Consider the following 25035-nt stretch of genomic DNA (forward strand, 5'->3'; position numbering starts at 1 on the left):
AAAAATATTGAGTGCACAAAACACATCACATGTTCTATGTTTTGTAACTGAAGATGTAAATCCCATTTTATTCAAGCTTCTTTCTCCTATTCAAGCTAATTTCCCCTCCCCAATTTTTGTCTTCCCAAAATCTGGCAGAAATATGGGATGGTCCATCTCAAGGACCTCTCTACTGGTACAGCCAGTACTGCTCTTCCTCCTGTACGCCAGGTAAAGTACTTGAGCAATGTGTGAAGGGATCCCATCTCAGTTTTTCCCCTTTCCTTCAACTAACCAGACCAAACACTGGCAAATTTCCTTCTAGAAGAAACCAAAGTGAGAATGAGAGGCAAGACTAGAATTGGAATTTTAGAAATCCTGGTGTCACTGTGCTTTCAGTGCCCCTCTTAAAAATCAATTATAAAGACAATTGACTACCGAGGGGTTAAATTAGCATGTATTTCCCTTGTCACTCTCCTTAACGTGGCTAAAACCAAGCTACTTTTCAGAAGTATGGTGTACTGACAAACAACCAATTCAAGGTGGAACAGGCTTTATTAGTCAATAATTTAATTACACTTCGCACAATTTTTCTAACAATAACGTTGATTTCTATAATCACGAAAAGTAATAAAATTCAAATATTTAAATAATGTTACGTGGCTTGAAGTGATAATGTACAAATCATCACACATTCTCTTACAAATAAACAACAACAACTTGCATTTATAGGGTGCCTTTAACGTAGTAAAATATCCCAAGGGGTTTGACAGGAGTGTTATCAAACAAAATTTGACACTGGAGATATTGGGACAAGTGACCAAAAGCTTGGTCAAAGAGGTAGGTTTTAAGGAGCATTTTAAAGGAGAGAGTGGTAGAGAGGTGGAGAGGTTTATGGAGGGAATTCCAGAGCTTAAGGCCTAGGCAGCTGACGACATGGCCACCAATGGTGTAGTGATGAAAATCGGGGATGCGGAAGAGGCCAGTATATCTTATTCAAATAAAGCATTTAACTGGTAATGGTTTGGAATATCTCTGTATCCATGTTGTATATATGTAAAATCTAGCTCACCCTGGAATGCAACTTTATCCACGTTTGCAGCCACCTTCTGATAGGTTTGGTAATCACAAGTTTTACAATAAGGAGGCCACAACCAAAATAAGCCAATTATAATTTTGTACGTGTTTCTGCAGCTTCCTTTTCTCTTTAAACAAGGAATACAAAATCCAAAGAAATGTCCTCAGTTTCTACTGTTATGGGACTTCTCTGACCATTGAAAACACGATGTTATGAGTGGCTGAGGTCTCCTCAGGGCACCTCAACACCCATAACCCTTTAGAGCATGTCTAAAGTCAGAGGTATGACATGACAAGGCTATAAAACTATCCTATTTTCCAGTCAGAACTAATCATCTGGTTGATGAAAACTGAAGCTATCAACCAAAGGACCCCTAGTAAGACCATTCTTTTGCCTCCTTACCGTGAAACCCAGTGATGTTCTATTGTAGGAGATGTATTGCAGGTTTCTGTGATTGTTGCCTGACATTACACAATTATCAAAATCCCACGCCAAGTGCTACTTGTAGACACAGCTCTATTGGTGTAGCAATATGCAAAAGGCAGACACTCTGTTGCGTGGTACTTTTATCTGAGGAAGTGAGGTTGGAGCACAACAATTTTTAGACATTTCTGTAACGAGGCATCTTCCAGCAGGCAGTATCATCCACTGCATGATGAGCAACAGCAATCCTCGTTTTCAACAAAACATAGCCTAACACACTTAGTTCCCACTCTCACTGAAACACAGCCCCCTACACTTATGGCTGGGAATCAATTATGCTGAGCTGTATTTTGATGGAATAGGGGCAAAATTCAGGTAACAGCTAAAACATAATTATTCCCTCTCATTGAGATTATAATTCTGTTGGGGGTAAGTAATTGATCTAAAGGCACTGCGCTTAACATTTATTTACATTTAAATCTTTGGGACCCAGCGTTTTCTCATTAAAGAAGCATAGGTGTCTTAGTATCTTTGGAATTTCTTGCAAAAAGAAAATTCTAATGTGTATTTTCAATGATCTCATATCTTGAAGTCAGTGGGAATAAAAATCGGGAGAGATATAATACAGGCTGCCGATTCACTATCACCCGTTTTACACTATAGCACAAAGTCAGAATTACCCCCAAACTCTTTGGAGGCCGCAATTCTCTTGCATAAATATGTCCAATTATATTGGTGCAGTCTGGGAACAAAGTCCCATAGTTTAAACTAGATTCAAGTCATGCACCTAAAATCAAAAGAAGTGAGAAGGCAATGGTGAAAGATTAACTTAGTAAATTATGATGCTGGTAATTAGGAGTTAATCTTTTATCTTTGAGTTCTGACACAAGTGTCTACATTTGTAACCATCCCTCCCAAATAAAATGTTTCTACAGAATAATATGTGTTGACATTTCTTCAGTGGTAGCTTTTTGATCAGACTTCTCATTCAGTTTCCACTTTGAATGGAATGTCATTTAGCGCTCATTTCATATCACCTTGAGGAATTACTTGGCAAGGAATCTCTAGGGAAAAGAAAAAGGCGCTGTCAGTCAGTCACACAAAAATGGAGTATTACTTTAGACAATATATTGAGGTACATTGACTTATATATGGAGGCAAGTAGGCATAAAATAAGATCAGGTCTAAATTATAATTTGATTACCTTATTGAGGGTATATGACAGATAAAGGATTAAATATTATCCCTTGTTGGAGTGTGGTATAACATTCTGCAGCATGCTCATCAGTCATTAAAACCTGCACTACCAGGGGACACAGCTAAACATATTGGTCTATATATATGCCAAACTCCAGCAACACTGCCCAAACACTACAATTTTTTCAATCCCTAAAATACTAAATCTACCAGTTCTCATATGTCTTTTTGACAAAAGCTCCCTTTTTTCAAGCTTTTGTTGATTGAATTTAGTAAAGTTTACATACTTTCTTTGGTTATAGCACATTAAAGATTCCATTGTATGGTACAAAGTTTCTTGCAGCGAAGATCTTTGCAGAGTTCAGTACACTTTGTTGGCACCATGTATTGAGGGTTGACAGGTTCAGAATCTTTTCCTTGATTTAGGGTAGCTTAGGTTGTGTGATGATGATGAGGATGATGAATCAGGAGTTTGGCTGAGTGCTGGGGAAGGACAAGGATTGGGAGCTATGCAGCTACACAGGGTGTTTTTGTAGGCAATAGGAGGCAGGTCTCTCTTTGGCCAACCAATGGTTTTGTGTCCTCTCATCTGGGTGAGGTCAGGTGGTTCGGTTCAATGGTGGGGTGGGCCTGCAGAAATGGAGCTCACACATTGTATTATTTCCCCAGCTCCATGTGAAGCCTATGCATTATTCGTATGGACTGGCAAATGTCCCACAGATGCTTTGTCCTTCTGTTTGTCGTATGGGTCTCATGTTGCATCACGTAAGTGGATGTACCGTTGCCAGTAAAATCAGGCAAGTTGATAGGTTGTGGGGGATCCTTCTGTCAGGAGCAGGCCATGTAAACATGGGGTGGGGGCTGGAGGATGGTTAAGGCTAGCAAGAAGACTTCCAGTCATTCATCCAGAAAGGATGGAGGAAGGAATCTGACCAGAATGTGTGCAGTACAGCTCCTGTTTGGCTGCAGTTCTTCCAGTAGTCATCTATCATGGTTGGATAGAATTTGTGGAGGCATTGTAAGCATATCCTACTGAAATAGGTTCCTGGATTATGAGAAGCACTTTCTGCTAAGCCAGAGTGCTGCCTTCTAGGCACACATGGTCTCAACTGCTGGAATGTACATGTATTAAAAAAAAATTCCCGCAGAAAAGCATGTACATCAGAGAGGGCCTTTGCTGTGCTGCTCTGCACTTTGGAAAACTGGACCCTGCATTGAAAAGTGTATACCATAGCAGAGCGAGAGATTGTGATCTCGTGCATGAGACTTCTGCTGGACGCTGGAGAATTGGTAGTCAACAACAACCTAACTCTGCACTATATATTGCAAAAGACTAACTAAACATTATTTACCATTGGTGACCGCTTTCCTGGACATCATCTTGTGGCTGGTGAGATGAATGTGTTCCAGTAGTACCTAAAGGTGATTTACAAAAGAGAGAAAGCACAAAAAGCAATGTTTATTGTCGGAGAACTTTTATAAACTGGTTTGTGGAGTGCTTCAAATTGTGCTGAATATTATTCTCTGATTTTTAAAATACTCAATATTGTTTTAATTACCCATCTACTCTGCACCAAAACTGTTTCAGGTTGGATTAATGAAACAGGTGCAAGGCCTCCTAACATAGTGAAGTAATAAAACTTGTGATTTTAATTTGTTGTGACATTTGTAAACTTAAAAATTATAAAGTATTTCAATTACATCTTCTGATGAAAGCTACAGACACAAACACCAGGAAATTCTGGAGGGGTTCCCCTGAACTCCCATCATAACTCAGTGGAAATCCTGGAGAAATGGCGTAAATGGCCGTTAGCCTATTTCTCCTGGATTTCTGCCAGAGATATGGTGGGAGATGGGGAGAACACCCACGGAAATTCCAGGTGAAACTTTGGGCTCAATTTTAAAACCGAGCCGGGAAGGGGGCGGGGGGTCAAATTGAAGATGGGAAACCCATTAGTATGGGTCTGTACTTACGATTTTGACGTAAGGACGTCTTTTATTTTTTTTTGTCGGTTTCCCATCCGACTGAACGGCCTGATTGACAGGCTGGTCTCAGTTGGTGGGGAGACCAGCCAGGGAGAGGCCATGTTAAGGTAAGTCTGCAAGTAAGACTTTGTTTGTATGGATGGGGGGGGGGGGGGGGGGGAGGGGACAAGGGGGGACATGGTTGGACGTAGGTTGGCATGGGTGGGGTAAGTCATGGGGGGAGGTATCGGGGGGTTAGTCACGGGGGGGGGGGTGTCAGGATCGGGAGTCATTGCGGGGGTCTGCGATCGTTGAGGGGGGGGATCGGGGTCGGAGGATTGGAGTGGGGGGTGAGCATCTGGGTCGGATCAGGGTCAGGGATCCACAATCGGGGGGGGTCCGCGATCGGGGGTCAGGTGTCCGCGATCGTTGGGGGGGGGCGTCGGTGCAGGTAGACTTGTTAGGCCTGGGGGAAGCAATCCTGCTCCTTCGGGCCCACAAGTTGTGCCTTTCTAGGTACCTACCTGTTAGTCTCAGGCGTTCTTGCCTCCTTTCACAAGGTGTAAAACAGAAGGCCTAGGGGTTGAAATCGGGAAGTCCAGAAAAATGGCATCCCGAAGCCTCCTTGAAAGGCTTTAACGCCTGACCCACCTCCTGGGAGCGGGTTGGTCGCCCGCCCCTCTCCCCACCCCGGTGAAAACCGGAAATGGGTAGGTTGGAGGCGGGTCTGAAATGGTGGCAATTTTCAATGCCCCCCGCCCCCAACCCACCCGTTTTTCACTTTGAAAATTGAGACCTTAATCTCTAATGTGCCAGTCTTCCTCCAGTAAGAACAGTTGCCCTGAAATCGGTATTTTGAGAAAACTGATAAAAAAAGGTCGAAGATTACACAAGGCCAGAGACCAAATCACGCTCTTAGCAATCTCCTGTTTAGCCAGTGCCGTTTTGTCTGTCTGTCAGGAGGCTTGCATTAATGACAGTCCTCATTCAATTTCCCCTCTCAATGTGAAGAGTATTACCTTTAGCCAGCAGCTCATAACCATTGATCCTTCAATGTGGATCACTCACCAACTACATGGAGCATCCTGATGTCAAAATCCACCATGACACCTAGTAGTGGCAAAACTATTGCAGCAAAACTGTCCTACTATCCCCATAGTATTTTTATAATAAAATTTCTTATGTTGTATGCATTCTATCTGTCATCCACATTGTGACCGTTAGGTTTGACTGTTAATTTTTCTCTTCCTCATTGGTTAACTCCTTGGGCAGGATTTTAACTGTGAAAAACGGGTGGGTTGGGGGCAGGCATTGTAAATTGCAACAATTTCAGACCTACCCCCAACCCGCCCATTTCTGGTTTTCACCGGGGTGGGACGAGGGGCAGGCAGGTTGGTCAGTAAAACCTTTCAGGGAGGCTGCAGGCCTCCGTTTTGAAAGGTTCAACCCTTGGGGGTGGGATTCCCGGGCCTTCTCCTTCACGCCGCGTGAGAGGAGACGAGAAGGCCTGAAACTAACAGGTAAGTGCCTAATCCCCTCCCTCCATGACTGACTCCCTGAATCCAAAAGTCTTCTACAGGCATGTAAACAGTAAATGGGTAGTAAGAGGAGGGGTGGGCCGATTAGGGACCATAAAGGAGATCTACTCATGGAGGCAGAGGGGATGGTCAAGGTACTAAATTAGCACTTTGCACCAAGGAAGATGATGCTGCCGGGGTCTCAGTAAAGGAAGATATAGTTGAGATACTAGATGGGCTAAAAATTGATAAAGAGGAGGTACTAGAAAGGCTGGCTGTACTTAAAGTAGATAAGTCACCTGGTTTGGATGAGATGGATCCTAGCTTGCTGAGGGAAGTAAGAATGGAAATTGCAGAGGTACCGGCCATAATCTTCCAAACATCCATTGATACGGGGATGGTGCCAGAGGACTGAAGAATTGCAAATATTATACCCTTGTTCAAAAAAGTGTGTAAGGATAAACCCAGCAACTATAGGCCAGTCAGTTTAACCTCAGTGGTGGGGAAACTTTTAGAAACAATAATCCAGGACAGAATTAACAGTCACTTGGACGAGTATGGATTGATTAGGGAAAGCCAGCATGGATTTGTTAAAGGGAAATCGTGTTTAACTAACCTGATAAAGTTTTTTGATGAGGTTACAGAGAGGGTAGATGAGGGCAATGCAGTTGATGTGGTGTATATGGACTTTCAAAAGGCGTTTGATAAAGTGCCGCATATTTGGCTTATCATCATGATTACAGCCCATGGAAAAAAGGGGGCAGTAGCAACATGGATACAGAATTGGCTAAGGGACAGGAAACAGAGTAGTGTGAACGGTTGTTTTTCTGACTGGAGAGGTGAACAGTGGTGTTCCCCAGGGGTCGGTGCTGGGACCACTGCTTTTCTCGACAGATATTAATGACTTGGACTTGGGAGTACAGGGCACAATTTCCAAATTTGCAGATGACACAAAACTTGGAAGGGTAGTAAACAGTGAGGAAGATAGTGATAAACTTCAAGAGGATATAGACAGGCTGGTGGCATGGGTGGACACATGGCAGATGAAATTTGACGCAGAAAAATGCGAAGTGATACATTTTGATAGGAAGAACGAGGAGAGGCAATATAAACTAGAGGGCACAACTCTAAAAGGGGTACCGGAAGAGAGAGAGCTGGGGGTATATGTGCACAAATCATTGAAGGTGGCAGGGCAGGTTGAGAAAGTGGTTAAAAAGCATATGGATCCTGGGCTTTATAAATAGAGGCATAGAGTACAAAAGCATGGAAGTCATGATGAACCTTTATAAAACACTGGTTCGGTCACAACTGGAGTATTGAGTCCAGTTCTGGGCACCACACTTTAGGAAAGTTGTGAAGGCCTTAGAGAGGGTGCAGAAGAGATTTACTAGAATGATTCCAGGGATGAGGGACTTTAGTTATGTGGATATACTGGAGAAGCTGGGGTTGTTCTCCTTGGAACAGAGAGGGTTGCGAGGAAATTTGATAGAGGTATTCAAAATCATGAAGGGTCTAGACAGAGTAGATAGAGAGAAACTGTTCCCATTGGCGGAAGGGTTAAGAACCAGAGATCATAGATTTAAGGTGATTGGGAAAAGAACCAAAGGTGACATGAGGAAAATCTTTTTTTACACAGCGAGTGGTTAGGATCTGGAATGCACTGCCCGAGGGAGTGGTGGAGGCAGATTCAATCATGGCCTTCAAAAGGGAACTGGATAAGTACTTGAAAGAAAAAATTTGCAGGGCTATGGGGAAAGGGCGGGGGAATGGGACTAGCTGGATTGCTCTTGCATAGTGCCGGCGTGGACTCGATGGGCCAAATGGCCTCCTTTCTTGCTGTAACCTTTCTATGATTCAATGGTGACTGACCTCCAATGATTGATCTCCGCCCCCATCCCCAATGACTACCTCCCCGTAACCCTCATGCACCCCTGGTGCCCCTGTGCCTACAGATGCCATGCCCATCAATGCCCCCCCAACCACACAATCTAAGACTTATCTGAACACTTACCTTTTCACATCCTCTTCCTTGCTCTGCTCCCATCCGACTCAGGCCAGCCTGTCAATCAGGCCGGCCTGTCGGACGGCAAACCAACAAAAAGAAATAAAAGACGTCCTTACGTCAAAATTGTAACGACGTCCGGGAAAACCGTACTTCCGGGTTTCCCGTCTGTGATTCGACTCCCCCGCCCCGTTCCGGGCTCTTGGTCAAAATCCTGGCCCTTGTGTTTCTCGCCTTTCTAATTCGTTACTTCCTAATTTTTGCATTCATCAATCATAATACATAGAACTTTCTGCCCAATTTTAATTTTCTCCCAATCACATTTGATCAAAACAATTTCTGCGCAATCTCATTCTAGCAGGAAAAAATCTCTACGATACAGCTACCATGACTGTCCTCACCCACCAACTATATTCCCCATAAAATAATATTGTCACATAACAAACATCAGAAACACGCAAACATGCTCCAAAATATACATGTGCACAAGCACATCTCTGTGAAAATTACAATTTTCAGGAGCTACCGTATGGTCTGGGCTCCAATGAATGTGCAAAGGAACTCACCTTTTTCTTCATATAACCGACAATGGCCCCAATATGCAAATGTGCAGGAGTCTGTCTCCAATAATCAGACTCTAGACTTTACTTCTTCTTAGCAATACCAACTTCAGGGGAACAGGGAGATAGTGAGAGAGAGAGGGAGAGAGGGACATGCACAGAAGTTGTTGGAAGGGGGAAGGGAGAAGCAGAATGACCCAGTTTAAGGAACAGAGAAAATGAGAGAGTGAGGAAGACCCAAATGAGGAGTAGAAAGAGGGAAAGAGAGAAAACCAGTTGAGGGGCAAATACTTTGCTAAAGGAACTGGGAAAGGAGCCCTGAGGAGCAGGTGGGGGTGAAAAAGAGAGGGAGAGAAATCTGGTCATGAATGAAGGGAATCCTTCTGACTCTGCTTGGTTGGGAGTGACGTTTAGCAAGCTGACCAACCAATACTCTATGAGCAACACTGCAGGACATCCACTAATGTATTATAAAACTAATAAATGTATGGTGCACCAGCATGGTTTCTAGGCAGTCCTCTTATTTTGGGATTCAGATACCTATTATGGACTCCTTGAAATTCTCTCTTGGACTTAATACCATCCAAAACCCAAATAAGGTTATGTTTTGTAATCACTCCAGAGGACCCATTATCATTGTATCATATTAGGTACAACACAGGAGGAGGCCATTTGGCCCCTCGTGTCCGTGCCGGCTCTTTGAAAGAGCTATCCAATTAGCCCCATTCCCCTACTCTTTCTCCATAATCCCTGTAAATTTTTTCCCTTCATTATTCTCCATAAAAATCAATTAAACTCTGTAGGTTTGGTATTCAGAGAATTATTGCTAATAAATGAACAGCATCTTTCTTGCAGATCCTTTTCTCTGACTGTGTCAAATTATTACCAGGTCCAATGTGCCTGAGAATTTCATTAATCAAATCTTGTGTTCTCTGTAACTCGCCGGTGAGTTTTGAAGTTGCATTTTCCTGTTGCTCATAAATGGCTGAAACCTTCAGCTGCAGGCTCTCAATGTCTTCATGTGTTGCTGTATTTGGTGGCATGCTTCTGAAAAAGAAGAAAATAATTGTTACGGCTCCTTTAAATTACAGCACTACACCCAACAGCAGCCCTGACTTTCATGAATGCACTATAAAGTAAATGAGGCATTGTATGTTAATGAGATACTGTAAAGTTAATGAGATCGTGTAAAGTAAATAGAATGGTGTAATGTAAATTGAGTAGTGTAATGTACAAGAACCAGTGTAAAGTCAATGAGATGGTGGAATATAAATTAAGATGCAACTTAAAAAGAGTGTTGCAATTTAAAGTGAGGCACTGCGATCTTTATAGGGTAGTGTAATGTAAATTAGGTTGTGTGATGTTAATGAGGCAGTGTAATGTTAATGGTACACTATATTGTTAATGGGATGACGTCGTGTAAATGAATCACCGTAGTGTTAAAAGGAAGTGTAATGTAAATGAGGCAGTGTGCTGCAGCGTTGGATGCGCAAGAAAACACCTAAAGAATGGTATTCACTAGTTCCCCTGCAGTGTGCTGAACACTATTGCTTCTGGTCATCGGCTAGCTGAACACTTCCCACCTATAACGGCCATCAGTGTTGTTCTTCAATCACTGGATGGGATGCATCCTAGGTTGCTGAGGAAAGTAATGGTAGAAATTGTGGAGGCTCTGGCCACAATCTTCCAATGGGCGATGGGCGGGAGGTGGGGGGGGCAGTTAAAACCTCAAATATGGGAAACACGACCCCAACCGCCTTTTTTACGGCGGCGGATATCGGAGTGTTCGAATGTCCCGCCGTGGAGTGGCAGGACATTTCATTAACATAATTAATGAAGAGCAATTGGGAGCCCGATTTAAAATTCACTGCTGCTGCACGGGTTTCCCAGGGCTCGGGAAACCCGGCAGTGAAAGGGAGGCGGGAGCTTCCGGCTCCACAAGGTAAGTATCTTTTTCAGCATTCCTTGTGGGCCAGGAGGAGCAGGAGTGCTCCCACCGGCCCCTCAAGGAAGCCTTCGGTCTCCCCCCTGCTGATCGTTATCTCTCTCTCTCTCTCACCCCCACCACCCCCCCCCCCCCAATCGCCCAATTGCGACCTTTCATCCTTCCAGCCCCGATCACTGATCTTCCCACGCCCCCCCGCACCAAGATTGCCGGGGATGGTCCCCAAGGGTCCCCGGCTGTGACCTCGTGCCATTGGTGTACCCTCCCGGCCGCTGGTCAGGCTGTCAATTTCACCGTCAGCCGGGCGGCAAATGGATTCAAAAAGTGATAATGAGGTCCTGCCGTTAAGTTCGACAGGACCTCTACATCCCTGGCCTTGCCGGATTCTTCAGCCGTTTTCTGCCTCCCCTGCGTCCCATAAATATCGGGGCCAATATTTCAAATTGTGATGGGCCGAATGGCCTACTCATGTTCTTATGACTTCTGAACAAGTATGCATGCACAAGATTGCACCAGTGTGCAGTTGTTTGCCCATTGCCAGTTGTCCTATAGATCCTGCTCCCTTAGAGCAAATGATGTGATTTCCAGAACATTAGGAGGACCAATATCCGTGTGAGTTTGTATTGCAACGTAAAGAGGATGATGGAAAAGATCATCTTTGATGGCTCAGAAGGTAAATGTGCCTGATGTGATGTGATACTAATCCATACAGACCGGAAGTTCCCAGGTTCAAGCTCACCCATTGTTTAGTAGCTGACCTCAGGTAGGCAGTAGTTGGGGTTCTAGAATAGATTTCAGTGACCCCTCTGGGAAGTACATGTGTGTGGATGTTGGCTGGGAACAGACTAGAGTTGATTAACCTGTGATGAGTTGATTATCGTGCCAACACTCGCTATCTTAGCTCATGCATAAAAACTGCTTTACTGCCAGTGCCCACAGAATTGGACCCCAGAAAAAAAAATCAGTGCCTGTAGGAAACTTTACAGTAAATCCAATACCATAGGGTTAACTTCTGTACATAAAGCAGATAGTGATGAATGAAGTGGGCACAAGTCAAACAAAAGAGAGTTCTCTTTTCTTTTCACAGAGGGTGGGGGGAATTTCCTCTATGTGTTAGGCATAGCATAATGAGCTTCTGGTCTATGGTGATCCCACCCCCCCCCCCGCCCCAAGGATGTTGATGGTGGGGGACTCGGCAAAGGTAATACCATTGAATGTCATGGGGAAGTGGTTATGCCTTCTCTTGTTGGAGATGGTCATACCGTGAAGTATATACAGAAGTAAAGTTAGTTAGACAATTAAAATTTACTGATGTGTTTGTGCAGTTTTAATTGGAATTCTAACCTTGATGAAGAATGATTGATTAGTCAGACTGCATGAAGTAATGGTTTCATCCTTACAAATTAGGGGGCTTAAATGGGAGGTTTTAGTTTACATTTTAGAACATTTGGAGAATATACTGAGAAGTGTGAAGGATGTTAGATGTGTGTAATTCAGACAGTAATCTAACAGTTAACTCAGATGTACAAGTTGGTAGAAGTATAAAAAAAATGTAACAGTTTTACATGAAAGCTGTTTACTTGAAGTTTGAAAAAGAAGACACCTACTGATAAACTAGGAAAGAACTAGGAATGATTTAATCAGGAATCTATATAACTACAGATGACTTGCCAAAGATGTACCCCAGAGGCTGGAAGCAGTTCATTGCAGAGGAAAACTGCTTTGCTTCAATGTAACAGTTAAATTGTGTCCTGATTGCAGAGGCGGTATGTCTTTATGGGACCAATAATGCAGTCCTGCCACAGCAGCAGTGAGACCATGTTAGAATGTGTGGTCAGCTCCTTTACGTTATCACAGCACTCCCAGCATGCAATGCGTAAAGCACAAGGCGTGTGCGCGGGATAACGGGGTGGGGGGGGGGTGGTGTGGGGACGGTCGAGGGCAGTTTATCTGATGCCAGGAACTCTTAAAGGGCCACTGGCCATCTTAAAGCTGTACTGCCACCGAAGGGGAGAAATGGCTACAGCAAGACAAAACTGTCGAATGGGGTTATTTTAATATGCTGTTATGAACATACGAACATATGAATTAAGAGCAGGAGTCGGCCATTCGGCCCCTCAAGCCTGCTCTGCCATTTGATAAGATCATGGATGATCTGATTGTAATATCAACCCTACCTTCCCATCTACCTACTATAACCTTTGACTCCCTTGTTAATCAGGAATCTATCTAACTCAGCCTTAAAAATATTCAATGACCCAGTCTCCACCGCTCTCTGGTGATCAAGAAGGCCAACGGAATGTTGGCTTTTATTGCTAGGGGGATAGAATATAAAAACAGGGAGGTATTGCTGCAGTTATATAAGGTATTGGTGAGACCGCACCTGGAATACTGCATACAGTTTTGGTCTTCATACTTAAGAAAAGACATACTTGCTCTCGAGGCAGTACAAAGAAGGTTCACTCGGTTAATCCCGGGGATGAGGAGGCAGACATATGAGGAGAGGTTGAGTAGATTGGGACTCTACTCATTGGAGTTCAGAAGAATGAGAGACGATCTTATTGAAACATATAAGATTGTGAAGGGGCTTGATCGGGTGGATGCGGTAAGGATGTTCCCAAGGATGGGTGAAACTAGAACTAGGGGGCATAATCTTAGAATAAGGGGCTGCTCTTTCAAAACTGAGATGAGGAGAAACTTCTTCACTCAGAGGGTAGTAGGTCTGTGGAATTTGCTGCCCCAGGAAGCTGTGGAAGCTACATCATTAAATAAATTTAAAACAGAAATAGACAGTTTCCTAGAAGTAAAGGGAATTAGGGGTTACGGGGAGCGGGCAGGAAATTGGACATGAATTTAAATTTGAGGTTAGGATCAGATCAGCCATGATCTTATTGAATGGCGGAGCAGGCTCGAGGGGCCGATTGGCCTACTCCTGCTCCTATTTCTTATGTTCTTATGAAGGGAGTTTCACGGACTCCCGACCCTCTGAGAGAAAAAATTTCTCCAAAGGGAAGTGACTTTTAGTAGCAAATGGCAGTGTCAAGGACGTGCGGATGCGGATGCAGATGGCAAAACAGTCAATGTTGTTTCACCAGCCCACAGAAGGTGGGAGCAGACACACAAGAAATTTGTAGGTACACAAGAGGTTGCCAAAATGAGTGCCATCACACAGTGCCAAATTTCACGTGATGCTTTTAATGTACGCTCACAGAACCTCGCTGGTGCAACACCGCAGCGAGCAGCAGCACTGTGGCAATTATTCACCTATTTCGCAAATACGCAGGCATGCCTTTTTTTTTGCTGCCCACTTTATATTGCTCTGTATGAAATGTGGAGAAATGCAAACAGCAAACATGCATTTGCCCTGTGTGGCCCATGAAATGTGGAGAAATGCAAACAGCAAACATGCTGCCAACACAGGATGCCTACATGCTGCATGTTCAGAGACTGGCATAAGGTAAGAGCTGAGCTATTCACTTGGGTGAGATGTATTCTCTCTAATCTTTAGATGGCCTTAGAGAGGGTGCAAAAGAGATTTACTAGAATGATTCCAGGGATGAGGAACTTTAGTTATGTGGATAGACAGGAGAAGCTGGGGTTGCTCTCCTTGGAACAGAGAAAGTTGCGAGGAGATTTGATAGAGGTATTCAAAATCATGAAGGGTCTAGACAGAGTAGATAGTGAGAAACTGTTCCCATTGGCGGAAGGGTCAAGAACCAGAGGGCATAGATTTAAGGTGATTGGCAAAAGAACCAAAAGTGACATGAGGAAAAACTCTTTTACACAGTGAGTGGTTAGGATCTGGAATGTACTGCCTGAGGGGCTGGTGGAGGCAGATTCAATCATGGCCTTCGAAAGGGAACTGGATAAGTACTTGAAAGGAAAAAATTTGCAGGGCTACGGGGAAAGGGTGGGGAGTGGGACTAGCTGGATTGCTCTTGCATAGAGCCGGTGTGGACTCCTTCCGTGCTGTAACCTTTCTATGATTCTGTGATCTTCCTCATTTCAACAAAGGCCCATTTTCTTTTTGCTTGCAGGAGTAGGCTACACATAAAAAGGTGTAAAAAAACTGCAGATGGGAGAGAGCGTATCAAGAATGATACCTTGACCCCCTATGAGGGCCATGCAGACAGAAACCCTAGAAACAAACGAGAGATTTGGTGATGGGGTGGGGGGTGGGGGGTGGGGAAGTTGGAGGTCCCCAGGTTCAGGGCTAGTACCATGCTCGTTTTTTTATTCTTTCACTCCCTACTCGCTCACTCACTCATAGAATAGAATCAAGGAATCCTACAGTACAAAAATAACCACTCGGCCCATCGAGTCTGTGCCGATGTTTTTCTCCAACATGAGCCACCTACTCTAATCTCACTCTCTGTTTGCTTCCTACACCCTTTAATATTGCTCTTTTTCAAACAACTAATACACTTATAAAAGAATTTATGAGCTCTGTTTCACCAACAGCTTGTGGCATTCATTCATTCATTCATTCAAACACAGGCACACAGTGGCCTGCGGAACAACCAGGATTGTTAACTTGTAAAATTTCCCCCATATACCCAAGTCCAAATCCTGATTCATTTTTCCTACAACCTTCAGGACAGAAGGGGAGAAAAATTAAAAACTAAAGAAAAGGACCTTACAGGTTGATTTGCTTTCCAAATAAATAAATTAGTTAACCAGTTTACAGCCATCAGCAGATGTCAAAAAGAAATACTTGAACAAAAAATAAATTTGTGTACACAATGTTGTATATGTTAGCCTCATCTGTCACAGTTAATACAATGTTTGGATATGTGGATCCTGCATTTAATTGTGCACCCTGATGTATGGTGACAAATGTCTTCCAATATAACAACCATAGCACGGGGTGAGTACAGCTAAAAGATCACAAGATCACAGCAGAAAAATAGAGATACCTAGAACTATTTTTATATTAAATCAAAGTTTAAAATCTGTCCTAATTATGCAGTATCAACATTTTTATTATGTGACAGCCTGTAAGGAAATATAACAATCTGAAGGCTACTGGACAATAATATTGGATATAAAATTCTAAATGAACTCAATACAACTGTTCAGAAATGTGTGCAATGTAAGATAGAATGAAAATTTAGGAACAGCTACTTACTGTTCCGAACGTCCATCTTGACTTTGGCCACTGCCGTTGCCCAAAATCTTTCTGGAGCGGTTGGGTCCAGGACTCTGTTCATAATCACCTTTTTCCCATTCTTCCATTTGCATTATACTTCTGAGATTATCTATTTCATCCTGAATAGGGATATATTTCGGAGTTAGAATTTCTTTTCTTTTTAATCTAAGTATGGAGAATGGTGAGTTCTTGCCCTCAAATCAGTTCTGTTTATTAGAAAAAATAATATTGGGAAATTGGATGGTGCAATGGATTAGGCATTGGCCTTTCATCTCAAACACCTCACTCAGAGACCAGTGGCTGGCTAAGTAGTTTAGGAAATGGAAATGGTGCTTCTCTAAGGTTGAGACTGAAGAACATTGTTGTGGCAGATGGAGGGAGCTTTACTCTGGATCTAATCACGCAGTAACTGAGGAAGTGCCTAATACTAAGACTGGGTGACTGACATAGAAAGCATTTGGTTCTGTAGCACTAACATCCCTCACCTTGCTAAACACAAAGGGGGTGAAATTCAACTTTGGCGGTAATGCAAAACAATTGATAGTGAATCGATAGCCTGTTTCACACCCCGCCCGATTTTCCTATCCAATGAAGTCAATACCACAGATTTTCGGTGTTGGGAAAATAACCCCCAGCATCAGCAGTTACTACTAGTTCAAGTACAGCACTGTCAGATGTAGGTTCTCTCTACTCTGCCCCAACAATGTACATTATGCCCAACCTCATTAGAACATCTCCAACTGCACTGGAAGAATTTTCTCATCTCCCACACCAGCTGTCCTTTTGGCTTCTCAGTGAGATTGCCAATTTAGTGCCAAATTGTAGCAATATTGTGCTGTGGACCTGTGCTCACTACGAACTGGGTTGAGACTAAGAACATATTTTTTTTTCTGAATATAAGCAAAGGCCAATAGGTCCAACAAGCCTATCTCTTTTTGATTAAACTCAAACCCACTTATTTGACTTCTCACCATATCCCTGAATCTCGGCACTCTCGAAGAACACATTCAGTTGCCCAAGCATATTTTTTTTTAATTCGTTCTCGGGATGTGGGCGTCATTGGCAAGGCGGACATTAATTGCCCATTCCTAGATGCTCTGAGAAGCTGTTGGCAGGCCTTCTTTCTTGAACCGCTACGTGTGGCGACTTAATACTTGCTGGGCTACTTCATAGGGCAGTTAAGAGTCAACCACGTTGGAATGGGACTGGAGTCACGAATAGGCCAGATCTGGTTAGGATGGCAGGTTTCCATTCCTAAAAAGGACATTGTTGAACCAATTGGGTTTTTACAACAATCCGACAGCTTCATGGTCATTTTTACTACCACCAGCTTTTTGTTTCCTGATTTTTTAAACTGAAATCAAATTCTCAAACTGCCATATTTCATGTGAGACGCTTACAATCCTCAAATAAAGTATACCTTCACTCCCGTAGCACACCGTTTTGGACTTAATACAAAATCATCCCAAAGGACAATCTTGCTAACACACTGCAGCATCCAATCCTCCCTTACTCTAATTTATGGTTCAGATGTTTCAGATTTTGAGTCACTCGATTTGGCCAAATATGATTTCATCAGAACATTCTCACTACCTTTATTTGAAAGGTGACTTTTTTAAGATCATCTTCTTGATCTATTGTCAGATCATCGTCAAAGAATATTTCCAAAGGTGCGCATGACTCATGAATATATTCTCGAAACTTATTCTTTTTCTTCGGATTGAGGTGCTCTTCAACTTGCAGTACAATGCTAGCCTGCTGCATGGCTGCATTTGCAGTTGCATTGTCATAAACCCTGAAATAATAACCATCGACAATCAACGCAAGCACTTCAAGGAACTCAATCAAAAAATCAAGAACGTAAGAAAGCATCGGACAAAAGTCAACGGGATCTTGATAAATTGGGCCAGTGGGCCGATGAATGGCAGATGGAGTTTAATTTAGATAAATGTGAGGTGATGCATTTTGGTAGATCGAATCGGGCCAGGACCTACTCCGTTAATGGTAGGGCGTTGGGGAGAGTTATAGAACAAAGAGATCTAGGAGTACAGATTCATAGCTCCTTGAAAGTGGAGTCACAGGTGGATAGGGTGGTGAAGAAGGCATTCAGCATGCTTGGTTTCATTGGTCAGAACATTGAATGCAGGAGTTGGGATGTCTTGTTGAAGTTGTACAGGGCATTGGTGAGGCCACACTTGGAGTACTGTGTACAGTTCTGGTCACCCTATTATAGAAAGGATATTATTAAACTAGAAAGAGTGCAGAAAAGATTTACTAGGATGCTACCGGGACTTGATGGTTTGACTTACAGGAAGAGGTTAGACAGACTGGGACTTTATTCCCTGGAGAGTAGGAGGTTAAGGGGTGATCTTATAGAAGTCTATAAAATAATGAGGGGCATAGATAAGGTCGATAGTCAAAATCTTTTCCCAAAGGTAGGGGAGTCTATAACGAGGGGGCACAGATTTAAGGTGAGAGGGGAGAGATACAAAAGGATCCAGAGGGGCAATTTTTTCACTCAAAGGGTGGTGAGTGTCTGGAACGAGCTGCCAGAGGCAGTAGTAGAGGCGGGTACAATTTTGTCTTTTAAAAAGCATTTGGACAGTTACATGGGGAAGATGGGTATCGAGGGATATGGGCCAAGTGCAGGCAATTGGGACTAGCTTAGTGGTATAAACTGGGCGACATGGACATGTTGGGCCGAAGGGCCTGTTTCCATGTTGTAACTTCTATGATTCTATGATTCTATGATTCTTTCCATAGGAAATGTATAATCTACCTTATCACAGACTCCACTCCCCATTCCCCCCATCCCAGTCCAATCAATCTCCTGAGGGAAAATTCTGCATAATCTCCTAAGGTAATCAAACGAAATATGTAAAATATCTATTCATCCTTCATCATCACTTTTCAATCCTGTCCTCCATAGATATCCCCACTTCCCAGGAACACACCCACCATCATCTCCCATGGAGTATTTGACCATCTTAATCTATACTTACCCCTGTAACCTTCAAACACATTCATAGATATTTCTCCAGATCTTTTTTGAAAGAGCCAATTGACACAGAAGAAATTGCTTTTGCTGGGAGCATGTTCTACAAATGCATTGGGCAGTGGTTGGAAAATATTATTCTTAGCTCTAATTTTGAACCTTCTCCCTACAGTTCTGAACTCATGGTCCAATTTATATGCCCATCTTACATCCCTATTATCTATGCCTCAGCATTTCAAAGTCCTGGATCATGTCCTTCGTCGATCTTCTTTACTAAAAACAAGTTTGGCTCTGAAAGTCTTTTCATAACCTAGAGCACTATGCTGGGGAGTTAACTTTCTTGTTTTCCTTTGAATTCCCTTTGAATGCATCAATGCTCTTTTGAAGATAAGCTAAAACAATATTCAATAGCCATAGTTTTCTGAGGCTCCCCAACATCACAGGGTCTCGCAAACAGCAGGACAGGAAACTGGGCCCCCAGCCTCATGAGCTCGATTTATATGTGCCTAATTTTCCAAGGCTAGATGTTCGGGCAAGCAAAGAGGCAATGCTGGGTCAAGTACGTCCTTGCCACAGCTGGAGCTATTCAACAACACAGTAGTGCCCAATGCTTTTTTGCTCTCTGGTACTTCCTCAATCCTTTGAGAGGCCTTGTTAAAGTGGAAGGATGTACTTTGAGAGGAAGGTGCTTATTCGGTTCTTCTCCTGCCATGCCTTAATGAGGGGGCACCTCTGCAATCTGAGCAGGGTCTCTCCAATGTGGATGACGCTCATCATCGCGGTTCTCTCCAAACAATTTATCAGGCTGTCAAATCCGGCAGTGAAAGACTCCAGTAACTGGATGTCCAAGGTCTCAATGGCACTGATCGTAGCATTCGTGAGGAAATGCTGTTCAGCACTTGTTCCCTGCCTGCTTTGGGGCTCCTCTGCAGATGGCCATGGAAATGCCACTCAATCTATAATAATCTGTAGTTCCATAAATCCCTCCAGCAGGACTGTAATGACGTTAGAGGTTTATTGTTGCACACACTCCACCAGCTGCTGCATCTGCTCATGGCAGAGTCAAAGGTCTTTTGCACTTGCACTAACTCCCTTCTGAAGATAGGCCCATTAAGATACCATCCCTTTGACTATACCGGTGACACATGGCATGGGTTCACACCTTGGCCAGAGGTTTCTTCGTCCTCTTCTGCCACCTTCGCTTGCGAGTTGTGATTCACCCATTGCACCTTCCTCAACCTCACTCCCTGAGCTCTCTAGGATGTTAGTAGCTGTGCATATGGCAGGGGACATACTTGGGACAATCTGCTGATATGTGCAATTCCACTATGGGGGCACTACAGCCAAGCCTGATCCTGTCCTCGCTTGCTATCCTATGAACGTCCAACTGAAGTCCATTGACGTGATTAAGATCAGGAACCCGGGATTATTTTCCCTCCTCTACCCCACGGATTCTGAGGCCTGTCATACTACTGCCATTGTCACCCTTGACCTAAATCATCAAGAGCAGTAAAACCACGTGCACTTACCCACTGATCCACCAGGGGAAGTCAGATCATTTGTTAAGTCTTAAATATTTTTCATTAAGACTTACCTTTGGAAGGTATCTGAAAGCAGTGCTATGAGAAGATTGATGCAAAGAATGCTTGAGACCCCAAGAAAAGTTCCACAGAGAAAATACGCCATTACTGGGTCCTCTGCGTACATGTCATCAAACCCATAATCATCAACCAGTGTAACACGAAAGACAGTAAACAACATCTGGGGCACAGTTGTCATATTTGGTACTAGGCCTGGAAACAAGGAAATGATGGAAGATAATTAATCATTGGGAAAAGATGTACAAAGCAGAAAACATTGTGAGCAGTTATTTTTGTCTTCTGCAATTGTTCACTTTCACAATTTTAAAGGGCCAAAGTTTTGATGGGCCCGTTCCGCTGGCACAAGTGCGGTAGTGTGGAACCCACAGCCGTCCAAAGAGGAGGCCGCTGACTGTGTCTCAAATTGTGGGGTTGGGATTATTAGCATGATCGGGGCAGCTGCATTGTGCCTGTAAGGGCGCATCAGTGGCGCTGACTCTGACTGAGGACCGGAATGTCGGACCAGCTCCAACAAAGCAGCTCAGGTGCACAAAGGGCCTTACAGGAGCAGAGCAGCCCCCAACTCTCTAGCTTCTAAAGGAAATATTGGGCCATCCCTGCAAGGTGATCCATTCCCTCTAGGATTACTATCTGCTCCCTCTGGCAGACTGGAGCCTCTTCTAGGCATGTAACGGAGCCTACACCTGTTCTCAGCAGGCACAGGTTCCATTGGGCCAATGAGGTGGTGGACTAGGGTAACCCTCGAACTCCCCAAGCCACGCCCCCTTTGATCCAGTGGGGGCCAGCAGTAGATCCACACATATCCTTGCCCCATCTCCCACCCTGCAAACTATGCGAACCCCACAACCCCATCCTTTTTCTGGATGTCCATGGGGAACGTGATGAAAGTGTTTGCTTTACGAAAACATGGCATCAATCATGTGCTTAACGCAAGTATGAACTGCAGACTGACCGATGTTACTAATATCCCCCGTTGCAGCCTGGAAAGAGCTGAAGACAAAGAAGTTTAGGGCTGCAGTGACCTTAACTGCAACAGGCAATGCGGTGCCATTGTGGAAGATGGTCTTGTTGCAGGGGATGACACAGCACAGCCTCTCAAGAGAAGCACGGCCTCCTTATTCACTGCTCAGGTAAGTGCAGGTATGCTGTTCTGGGTCTACACATTCTGTTGGGAGGGTAAGAATTCCTGCAAGCATGGCTCCTTCTCTCTGGTCCTCCTACAGCTCTATTTGCTCTTTACCCCTGTTGCTGCTGCTCTTCTTCCTCTAGCTAGAGTGGAATTACCAGAGAGATTCCCATGTACGAAAAACTGAAGATTTCAGAAGGTTGTTCAGCTACTTCAAGCATGTTAAAATGATCTAATCAGCCAAAAAAACATCATAAACTACTAGCAGAATGTCTCTCAAATGTAGGCAGAATTTTAAATGAGAACAGGCGAATATCCCTCCCGACCTGTAGCACTCATGGCTTGTGGGTGGGTTGAGAAAGTAATGCTGACAGTGCTGATTGACATGAAAATGGCACTGGGGGTCCTGACGACGTCACTTGGCCCCTTGTTTGAATATCTTAATTAAGCGCGAGAGCTCTGGCCACCTAAACCACGGTCCGCTCGAAAATCGGAATGAGCAGACCTCCAGTGTTAAGTCGGTGTTCTCCTCCCCCCCACCAGATTTACATCTCGCTAATTTTTTTTTATTCGTTCACAGAATGTGGGCGTCACTGGTGAGGCCAGCATTTATTGCCCATCCCTAATTGCCCTTGAGAAGGTGGTGGTGACTAATGTCCCGTTAACTGGCTTAAATGAGCGGTAGTGAGACAAAAAATTGCTCCATTGGCTCAAAAGGTAACCTTGTACCACATCCTGGAGTTCTGATTCTGTTGCATTACTTCCAGTTTAAGTTGGGTTGATCGAAGTTGCCCATTGTTGCCATACTTACACACCCTTCTTATCTCATTGTATAATATGCTGTTATCATTCTACTCATGGAGTCTGTAGCATATCCATATTTTTAATCCAACCTCCACCTGCTTGTTAACTCAAACCAGACCATGTGGCTTTGTGCCTCCCCCGGAAATATCAAATGAACCTTCCTTCATTTCCAAATTCACCGACATATAAAGCTGCCTCGCCTCTTCTCCTGTCACTTCTGACCTTTTATACCCTTGATTTAATTCCCACCTTCTGAGGTGAGTCATGATTCTGTAATCCTTATAACATCAGTAGTTTTCAATGTTCTGGTAACTGGGTTGAAATTCCCCTTTTAACAAAAAATGGGAGAGTGCCCTTTACTGAACCACGAATGAAATTGCATTCTCAGAAACTGCTCTTTTTACGGTCACAGCCTTCTACAGCTTCACCAGTGATTCGTTAATAATTGAGAAATATGGCCATTTGCTAGTCTTTTGTTAAAAGAGACATTTCGTCCCCCAGTCTCAACAAAATGATAAATTTCGATTTCCATCTAATGATCTGCAGGTAAACACAAGACTTACCACCAAATATGATCCAAAACGCACATGCAAAAGGGATGTAAAACTCTCCATAAAGAAAGAGGAACTTTAGGAGGTCGACGGCAATCTTCCCAAGCATTACAATGAAAGGTCCCAATGCCCTGCACCAGAAAATTAACAATGTTATACAAATAAATCAGCAAAAAGTAACTTTTAAAATAGTAACTCTTGATGTAACGCAGCTTCTGTTGTCAAGAACAGTATTTGAGAAAATTCACACTTACATAAAATATATATATATTTTAAAGCAGTGGATATTCTGTGCCATTCCTCGCAATGAGTCACAGGATGTGGCATTTTCTAATGTGGATCTGTTGTGTCCCAACAGCGATTGTCTCTCCCACCGCCAGGGGAGCCCAAGATGTCTCCCAGCAAAAGGATTTCTTTCCCTTTTTCTTCCAAAGGCCCCCACTGCTGCTCAAGGGGGTGTCACTCCCCTTCCCCTGCAGTAGAGTCTTCTCCCCTCAACAGGTTCTCTCTCCCCACCCCTCACAACAAGGTACCTATTCTTTGCCCCTGCCCCCAACAGGATCTCTACTTCTACCTCTCCCGCAACCCCAACCCCCCCCCACCAACATTTGTCTCTTTATCCTCTCTGTCACCTGTGCCAGAACACTGCTTAAATAAAGTTGGCAGCTGCTTCACCTCGATGGGTCGTTGTACCTAAGCAGATCAGCTTTCCTCACCCTCTCTTTCACTTCTTTGTTCCTTTATTTTGCTTTCCTCACCCACTTTATTTCTCTTTTCCTCGCTGCTCTTTTGCTTCTTTTCTCTCATTTCTTTCCACTTCTTTCTTTCCCTGTTCTTACTCCTCTCTCCTAGTTGTCTCTATAATATTTTTACCTTCTTATTTTCTGCAGGGTTCACATTATCCTGGGGTGGGGTGGTGGGGGGGGGGGACAGGGGAAAGGTGGTTGTGGCGGGGGGGGACTTTGGGGACGGCGTCCATGGAGAACGTAGAGAGAGATTGGGATGGTGTCCAGATGCAGCTCGTCATTTGTGGAGGGAGGGAAATCAGCCTACTGTTACGTGGAGCCGGCCGGCGTGTTGGGTCTGGGTGGTGGGAGGCAATCCTAGAGTGTTCTAGCGCAGGTAACAAAGAGAGATATAAAGACAAATGTTGTTTGCAGGGTGTGGGTTAGTGGGTAGAAGTAGAGAGATCCTGTTGGGGGCAGTGGGATGGAGTGTTTTTGTGGGCCCAGAATGAGCACTCCTGCAACTCCTGGGTTCACAAACAAAAATTGAAAAAAAATGTTGGCCTTCTTTTGAGCAGGCCTCCAGCAGTCCCTTTAAGGAACACTGGTTAGGCCACTTAAGATGTGGTATAACTAGGTGAAGCATGTATGGTGCAAGCTCCACCTACTTCTTTCTACCTGAATTTCACATTCAGGGTCCTGCAAAACGTATAGGGACTGCATATTTAAGGAGCCCAACACCTATTTCAGGCAAGCGCCTGGGCAACTATAAGTCACCCAAGCCAATATGGTGTCCGATGCACTTTCGGTCCATATCAGGCGTGACAGATTGTGATGCAAAATTTGGAGGCCTAATGTCCAATTTTTGGGTGAATTTTTCCCCCATTCTGACTAACCATAAGCAATGCCGCAGGAGATTGACACTTGTGTGTGCATGTATATTATATATATATATATATATATATATATAAAACCCCTACACACTTCTGTAAGTATGACTGTACGTCGGCAAATGTGCTATATATAGTTGCCAGTGGCATAGCAACTTAATTTCATGAGGGTCAAAGATTACACATTGAGAATATTTTCCATTAGCAAATGGATGTTGTGTTTCACACATTTTGATTGTCTGGGCAGCAGTGACTAATCCTTGCTAGGGTGTCATGTGCTGTGCTTTTGAGGTTGAACACGGTGCTGCGAGCAGTTTGTTTTTTTAAGGCCGCACTTTTTTTGTTCAGCTGTGGTCTGGTCGCCACAACGCACAGAGAGGTTTTGGGATATAGAAAAAAGAAACCAGTGTGTGGGGAATTTTTTTTAGATCAACTCGCAAATTTCAAAAGGATATGAAAACATGCAAAAACAAAACAAATTAATTCCAAGGATTATATGTTATCAATTTGTTAAACCGTGAATGATGA

General features: G+C 43.7%; 1 protein-coding gene across 1 annotated transcript in view; it reads right to left on the reverse strand.

The window, feature by feature from the left end:
* Positions 1 to 643: 643 nt before the first annotated feature.
* LOC137308852 (transient receptor potential channel pyrexia-like) overlaps positions 644 to 25035 on the reverse strand; it is a 76379-nt gene continuing 51987 nt past the window's right edge. The window contains exons 17-23 of the mRNA XM_067977309.1: positions 22905 to 23023; positions 20405 to 20603; positions 17409 to 17610; positions 15795 to 15934; positions 9608 to 9768; positions 4030 to 4093; positions 644 to 2544 (exon numbers count right to left, since the gene is read on the reverse strand). Of these exons, the coding sequence (XP_067833410.1) occupies position 2544; positions 4030 to 4093; positions 9608 to 9768; positions 15795 to 15934; positions 17409 to 17610; positions 20405 to 20603; positions 22905 to 23023 (886 nt within the window). The 3' untranslated portion in view covers positions 644 to 2543. The remainder of the gene's footprint in view (positions 2545 to 4029; positions 4094 to 9607; positions 9769 to 15794; positions 15935 to 17408; positions 17611 to 20404; positions 20604 to 22904; positions 23024 to 25035) is intronic.

The sequence above is a fragment of the Heptranchias perlo genome, chromosome 3, assembly GCF_035084215.1.
Source record: "Heptranchias perlo isolate sHepPer1 chromosome 3, sHepPer1.hap1, whole genome shotgun sequence".
NCBI lineage: Eukaryota > Metazoa > Chordata > Chondrichthyes > Hexanchiformes > Hexanchidae > Heptranchias > Heptranchias perlo.